We start from the raw sequence: 8196 nt of genomic DNA on the forward strand, positions 1-8196 counted from the left end.
GAGGTAACTTGTTGGATGTTTTTCATGTATATTTTTTTTTGAGGTCACAAATGATGGAGATAGTCATTGACAAAGCACTAGTTTTTTTTTTCTAGTAAAAGACATATGCATCACTGAGGTATTGTGATGACAAAACATTTCCAGACATTTTCAAAATCAGAACAAAAAGTTTTAAGGTTTTTTGTTTTATTTTTAAGTGGCTGGGCAAATCCCTAGTGTTTTCGCACTGTTAGAGCAACAGTTCATAGTTTCACTGACCCATCAATCCCTTCACTGATCCATTCACTATCAATATCAGCCATCATCAAAAGTTTCATACCAGCGCTTTACAGCTCATGTTCATCACATAAAGGACCACTGCAATTGCTCATTGTTGTTTCATACAAACACCTCATCTTTTCTAAACCACTGTGTTTATTAAAGCTGCTTTAAGCAATGTTAGCTGTTCTTGTTAGCTTCTGACAGACCACAATTTAATGTGACATGCACATGTAAAATTATTAGTAGGTATTTATGTCTCTGTCTTATCAAGTTTTCTGACTGTTCAACACATCCAAATTGTATTGCAATTTGTAGGTGATCAGGACAAAAACCAGGTACAAAACCACTTCCAGAGACATCTTTTCTCACTGTTTTAGCTGTATGTGAGCTCTTGCAGTGTCAAAAAGCTAGCTAAAGAACATATAACTTATGGCAGCTTTAAGTAACGTTAGGGTTAATGAAGAGGAGCCAGGCGTTGCCACATCTCTACCCCTGCTTTGTCTATTTCAGATATCCATGGCCCTGGCTGTCTCGGGCAATCTCCAAGGCTCTACCAAACATAGGTATTCTTGAAGGGAGCACACAAATATAGTTGGGGCTGTTTAAGAGTAATCGCAATGTGATGCAATGATAAGGCACACTTCATTCTTCCAGATGGCAAGGGAATTTTTATGTTACATCCCTACTTCAGACATGTTGACATTTTCCTCTCATGAACCTTTTTTCCCAGCACATACAGGGAGAGAAGGAGAGACGAGCATGTGTCTTGACAGTGTGGCCGATTAGTCATCAGGAGCTGTAAACACGGCAGAAACATTGACACAAATGAGAGCCAAAAGACTTTCTCCACAGTCAACACCAACTGCTCCATGCGGGCTCGAGCTGCTGTCCGAGTGAAAGGAACTCCGAGCCGGGAGCTACCGTGAGAGTGCTCAAGAGGAGAGAGCGTCAGCAGGTACGCTGGCGCTCTAGTGCTTCTGTCCACTCGGTGGCGGCACCGAGGAGGGCAAGAAAAAAGAGTGAGTAAAGTTCCTATAATCCCCCTCGGGGCGCCATCAGAAGAGGCTGGTGAGGGTGGTCTGGGACGGGCTCATAGAGTCATGGGGGTCCAGGCCCCCGGGCACGGCCGTCAGGACAGGGTTGACGTTGGGCATGGAGGGGCTGGTGAGGTCGGTGAGGGCCGAGGGCGTGCTGGAGGGGCTCATGGAGGCGTTGGACAGCTCCGACGGGGGACCAGAGGGCGAGCCGCCCGGCAGGGTGGAGCCGTCCGACACCTTGTCCAGCCCTGTGCTCTCCTGGCGGAGCAGATTCCGCCTGAACTTGGCACGTGCGTTCTGAAACCACACCTGGAGACAATGTAAGAAAGAAAATGAGTGAGTTTGTTGCAGACAGGCAGAAAGAAAGAATCAAACATTTCAATAATCAGTGGATAAGACAAACATTACAGAGAAACTGTGGCTTGGCATTGAAAGCCTTGGTAAGATTTATACTGTAAATAGGAAAATGTATTATTTCATAAGCCCTTTGTCTACATTTTCATTGGTCTGAAATAAGGGCTTTTAAAAGGTTCTAGACAACACTTTGCTCCAACAATTTGACCATATTGCAAATATAAATATAAGGCCGAAACATGACATCAAACTGAACTGGGCGTAATCTTTTTCAGTTTATCTAAAAAAGGATTGTGCATTGTGGTGACTGGCAAATCTTCATATCCAAACAATTCTATGGATTTTTTCAGACATACTCATCACCGCAAACACTCATACAACATAATATGCAGTATGTTTTCAGAATCATGAGCACAAAATAAATGCCACAAGGAATGGAAATTTAGGCAAATCCCATATGGCAAAACATTCAAAGACCACATAGTAAAATGTTCCCTTTTAAATAAAAATCCTCTACTGCTACTAGTAAAATACCTCTCATGCGTGTGCTATTGAGGTTCACACAGACAAGAACAAAATGCAACTGTACCACATATTATGTAAGTATACTGAGTTAGTTAGCACATTCATCTCACCTGTAACACCCGTTTCGTGAGACCTGTCTTTTGGGCAAGCTGTTTAAGGTCCTTGGCATCTGGATTGTGGTTGATGGCAAAGTAAGACTTCATGGTTCGGAGCTGGTGATGTTTGAAGGACGTCCGCATGCGTTTGGACTTTTGTCCCGAGCTGTAATGTGAGTCGCGGTCCAGGTGGTCCCCGTCATTCTCATTGCAACTCAGTGCTGGGGGAGCAGGAAAGACAACTTTAACAACATATACTTTCATACTGAAGACACATGGTGAATGGATGAAAGGAGAGTGGAGTCAATTATGTAGCTTGATGTCTACAAATCAAAATACATTAATTTATAGGATACATTTATTTCCTTCATGTTTGTAACAGGAAGAACACTGTTAATCACAAGTTTGAAAAATGATGTGGACTTTCATGACCCTGAACTGCATTTTGTAATGTCTGTTGAGGTAAAACAGAGGAAGGGAATTTGAAGGTGAAACCCATGGCAGATTTTAGACCTGCAATTACCTTGTTCTGTATAGAAAGCTAAAAGACTGCCAAACAAAAAATTAAACATAGAGAATGAAATCCATATATAGGCCTATATATATTTTTAAATCAAAAAATAGATTTTCAAACAGAGAATTTGACCATGTAAAACTTAACTGACCTTTGTATCTCCATAATTCATTTTCTACCATATTATGACAACTGCTGACCTTTAACAACAACTAAAAACATATGACACAGCATATTGTCAACAAGATTATTATCATTATTATTAAGATTATTGTATTAGAGATAGGCCTATTTCACTCCAAAACATGCATCTATCAAAACAATAAATGTGACATTCTAATGGAAATAAAGTAGGCCACACCTGGCCTTGCATTAATGGGACAATGTAATCGGGATTGCCTTATGGCAAAATCCATTTGTTTAATGAAAGAGCTGAATATCTAATATTGTGTAGAATGCTGTATAGAAAATGTGACAAAGAAATCGAAAACAAAAACGTGAGTGGAAACGCCAAGAAATTATTATTAGTTGACGAGACAGTAGGCCTAGGCCTGAATTAAATTTTATTTTGTGAATTGTTCTCGTCAACAAACGCCCTCAGGTGGCGGTAGAGTTCTGAATGAAAAGAAAGAAAACAAGAAAGAAAGAAAGAAAGAAAGAAAGAAAGAAAGAAAATCTAGAATCTAGTGATATAACGTTGTGCATATTCAGTCAGAAAAATGTAGGCCTACTGGTTCTATGGACAGTCATTCAAAGCGCCTTAAGAAAAGATCAAGCTTTAAATATTGCCGGTGAACCTTTGTGATTTAGGCTATTAAGCCAACATAGTGTACAAATCTACAAATGATAACAGTTTTCTATCTGATGACATATTTCATCTAGCAGAATGGAAGTAGAGAGAATTCAAGGCATATGTGGATAAAACAATGTCGCAATCACTTCAGATAAACAAATTAATAGTAATGACGCTAGCAGACCTCGACATTTCTCTCTAGTGACTAGTTTGTTTGATTTCTTGTTTTGTCATTTTATGCGATATAATTTAACTTATTTCTGTTATAGTTTTTTCCCCAATGCTGTTGTTGTAATTAGATGATAATAATAAACGATAAAATGCATGTAAATAAAGCTGACCCTGTCGCTCCATTCCTTTTTGAATGGGGACGACAATATGTAGGCCTACAGGTGCCGCCATGTTGTAGGCCTACAAGATTTCCGACACTGATTTACTGACCCAAAAACTGCAATTCAACAAGTGGATATGGGTAAGGAGCGGGTGGGATCCAGAGGCAACTTTAACTGCGTCTCTACATCCAAGATGTGACATCCAATGACCCATTTTCTACCTTTCGACTTCGACTTCATTCTCCCGCAATCTTTACTTTAGACGTGTGTTTGTTTTGTTAAAATGTGCCGTGTTATTGAGCTTAGGCTACTAAACTCACGTATACACTTACTTTCCACAAATAATGGCGATTTACGATTATTTCGATAAGGCCTCTCATACATAAAACGAAATAAATGCACAGGAAAATCATGAATGGAATGAAATCATACAAAACAGAAAAAAAAGAGAGGCCATAATTAAGCCAGTCAAACTCGCGATAAACAATAGCCTATGCTATGCTATATTAGGCCTATACCATGCGCAATAACTAAACTAACGCAAAGATTTCTAATTTGACTTTTTAGAATTTAATTTCCAAAAGACGCATCTTGTCAGTTTGGGAGCAAAGCTATGCTAGACCAGAAAAGTTCCGTCGTATACAAGTCTTATGGCATGGTCTGCCTCCAAAGCCATAAACACGCTGATGTTTTCACTGCCCCACCTAACTTGCACCAAACTGATGACGTAACGTCATTAAACTATATTTGTGACAGCAATTATGCATGAACCACATTCAATGGCAAGCAGCATGTCACTAAAAATGGTCAAATACCTTTGTCAAGCGCCTACGCTAAATCTTTATTTTTTAAAGTTTCCCGACCTAGGCCGAGGTGCATTTGTGTTTTTACTATTATTATTATTATTATTATTATTTACGTAGTGGAGGATTGATGTGCACTTAGACATTACATTCATACATTTTAAGCCTACGTCCACAGCAGGCTATAGCCTATTATTGTGCTTATTCAATCACACTGCAAGCTGGTCGTTAAACCAAAACCACATTTTTTTCTGAGATCGCTTGTATCCTGGACATTTAGCTGCTGAAGTGTTTTTGGTAATATTTGGAAACATAAATAAGACATGTGCAAAATAAATTATATCATCAGATCAAGTAGCCTAATGCGTTACCTGCATTGTATGCCGCTAGCTCTGCTCCGGGCCCGGGACTTTTCCGTTTCCGAGGTCTCCCTTTCTGAACTGTTGCCACTCCGTTGTAATAAGGAAGTCCCAGAGAGTTCGCAGTGCCTCCGCCGAGTCCCTTGACCGTGGATACGTCCGTGTGATTGAAATGCGCCTGATATTCCCCTTGTATTAATGTCTCGAAGTGTAGACGACAGTACACCAAGCTGTCACGCATTCCGAAATGGTCTCCAGTTGTGAGCATTTTGTTGCATGTGGTGCAAGTAAAACAGTTCAGGTGATAGACCAAGTCTCTTGCCCGCATTACCATCTCTGATGCCGATATCCCAAGGTGGCACCGGGCACATCTCTGCACGGAAAATCTCCTGCTTAGAAAAACACACCGAATTAATACAACTATAACAAACCAAATAACCTGATCAAAATAAAATATAGTCTATGGTGTAGGAAAAGTTACATTTATGTTTAAAATAGAATCCCTTTCACCTACTGGGACTAATTGTATGTGTTTCATGCAATGTAATGGACTTACATGAACTAGACAGACTAATTAAAACCAAGATGGCCTCATGCCTATGCTTTAGTCCACTAGGTAATTATAGTTTCGTGTGCTACTTTATTCTTCTGTACTAAGATAAATGCATGCCTACTCAGCTGGAAGCCGAATAAATGTTCTTTCTATGTGTGCTGCTTGTACCACTGCATATTTAATGTAACCTATCCAGAATTAAACATCTTAATTGCATGTAGGCTAGGCTACTCTAAATATCATAAAATTAGCCAGCGCTTTTTAATATGACAAAGGACTGAAATCATGATTCTGCTGATATTACCAATGCAAATCTATGGTTACCTGTAATAATCTTCTTTGCAGTATATGCTGCCATCTTTGCTGAAGCATGTAAGCTCGGACTCCAGGTTGAGCTTACATTCGCAACATTTGAGGCATCGCATATGCCACTGTTTATCCACCGCCAGCAGGTAGTAGCGGTCGGAAATTTTCCCTCCGCAGCCGGCACACAAGGCCACTCGCTCGCTGTTGATGGACGTTAAGCTCTGCAAAGCAACAAGGAGAATGTTCGACGTGAACTCAACATTTATATCAACTATAAACAAATTAGAACGTAGACTGTAGGTTAATCGTATTTAATTCATCGCCTAGCCTAGAACTCAAAGAAGGCCAAGGTCGAACTATAGCCATAGTGTAGCCTACTGGAGGGACATGCATCTCGAGTGCTTTGTCCTAAACTGAAGTGGATTTTCAGTGGATTATTTTTTTTACATCAGTCGAAGATCTTAAACTTAATTTTGAACAACATAAAAAATACTGGTGTCAATGTTACTTCTTGATTACTCATATACATTTGGCGATGTGTTTCTCATCAAAGCATAATAAACGCTATGCCAAAGTTAGGCCTAGCCTAGTACATGTAGCTCTACACAGCACAAACAGTTACACTGTACAGAGAAACAGAATGTTAGGAGTATAATGTATATTTTGAAGCATTTGAGGTGAATATTTATATTGCATAAAGCTGCATACACACTTTAAATGGAATTCATTTGATATATATAAAAAGGCTCATACAACCCATTTCATAAAATCAGTGTAATCAGTGCATCCGGTAATGTTAATTGTATATTTATTTAGTTCCAAAAAAAAAAAGCTTTAATATCTAGCCGACATTGGGCCTACTTGTCGAAAATGTGTTAACTTGTATTTACATTTTATTTTGGCCAGAGACAATATTATCGTAATATTTTTTTAAAAATAAAATAATGTAACTTAAAATCTTGGACATTTAATCAATGTTTAAGGTATATTTACAAATATTCAAATTTCAGCTGACCTGAGACAAAAAAAATCCCAAAATACAGACTGCTTTTTTTGTTTTGGTCCAATGATATGTCCACTATTCTTGAAGGCCTGCTATCCTCCTAGCTATTAAACCTTCAATGACAGGCCATATTGTTCAAATTAACACTAGGCAAAAAATGTTGGTTACACCTTAGGTAGGCTAAATGTATTAAAGGCTACACGATGCATAAATAAGGTTGACAGACTACAGTATTTAATTGATGAGGGTGTGGTTCAAACACATGTTTAGAGTAGGTGAGCAAGAGGCTACTCTACAAACTGAGAGATACGAACCTACTTAGAGAGTTACGAAAATAGTGAACTCATAATATCTTTCAGTGACATAGTTCCAATTTAAGCTTACCGCTTCGGTTTCGCCCATATCGATGGCCGAGCTGATTGTGGCAGAGTCTCCCTTGCCTCTCCGGTCCATTTCATCGATAACTCCTTGCATCTCGCCTCCGGGGAGGCCGTGGAAGAGCATCGTTGTGGAAGAACACGTGGTTTCCTCAGATCTAAAAGCAAAAACTTTCATAAAACTAAAGCCAATGTATTGAAAGTTTCTTAAACTGGCTTTCTCCAGGAGCTCAGTTTTTTACAAAAAAAAAATACAGGCCCACCGGCCTTTACTTATGCTCTAGGCAACCGAAGTACACGCCTGAACTTAAACTTCAGAATTCATTCACCACCAATATTATCATAATTGTCTAATAACTGACATATGCTAATCATGTATCTCGGGAAATATAACGTTCTCCTTATCTTGCATGTTCTCACAACAATACAGTCCTACAAGATTTCATGCGTAACATACCCACTGAGAAGGATCGCCGGTCGGATCCTCTGTGTCCAGTCCCAAAGTATCCTCCTTAATTTGCCGTTTACAACAATATCATTAAGAATTCATAAAGCCTTTCTCACTCCAGTGATGTCAGCACAACACAGCTAAGAAAGTAGACAAGAGTGCTGGAAGCCAAAAACGTCTGATATTGGTTACTGTACTCCTGATGACAACATACAGAAAGAAATGTTAAATAATGGCACCAGTGCCAAGACTGAAGCGCAAAAGATGCTCCTTGGTTGCAGGAAAAACACACCGCCGAGACACTTGAAGATGCAATGCTTGCTGATGCTGATGCAAGACCGTGCTCACTGAGTTTGCTGGAGGGTTTTGAATATCAGACTGTATGCATCCGAGGGTGTATGCCGTCTCTGTCCCCCAGTAATTTTGAGAGAGCTGA

The 8196-nt window shown here is 39.5% G+C and overlaps 1 protein-coding gene across 1 annotated transcript; it reads right to left on the reverse strand.

Annotated features, from left to right (window-relative positions):
* Positions 1 to 1316: 1316 nt before the first annotated feature.
* Positions 1317 to 7490, reverse strand: LOC143122359 (LIM/homeobox protein Lhx2-like). Its single transcript, XM_076283168.1, has 5 exons — positions 7320 to 7490; positions 5951 to 6153; positions 5086 to 5462; positions 2288 to 2493; positions 1317 to 1607 (listed from the first exon to the last, which is right to left on the reverse strand). Exons 1-5 carry the CDS (start codon positions 7488 to 7490, stop codon positions 1317 to 1319), a joined length of 1248 nt encoding a protein of 415 aa, XP_076139283.1.
* Positions 7491 to 8196: the final 706 nt, after the last annotated feature.

Source organism: Alosa pseudoharengus, unplaced genomic scaffold (assembly GCF_046254945.1).
Source record: "Alosa pseudoharengus isolate Yale_2024_CS ecotype anadromous, Long Island Sound unplaced genomic scaffold, YU_APseudo_1.1 YU_APseudo_1.1_scf_14, whole genome shotgun sequence".
In the NCBI taxonomy this organism is placed as follows: domain Eukaryota; kingdom Metazoa; phylum Chordata; class Actinopteri; order Clupeiformes; family Clupeidae; genus Alosa; species Alosa pseudoharengus.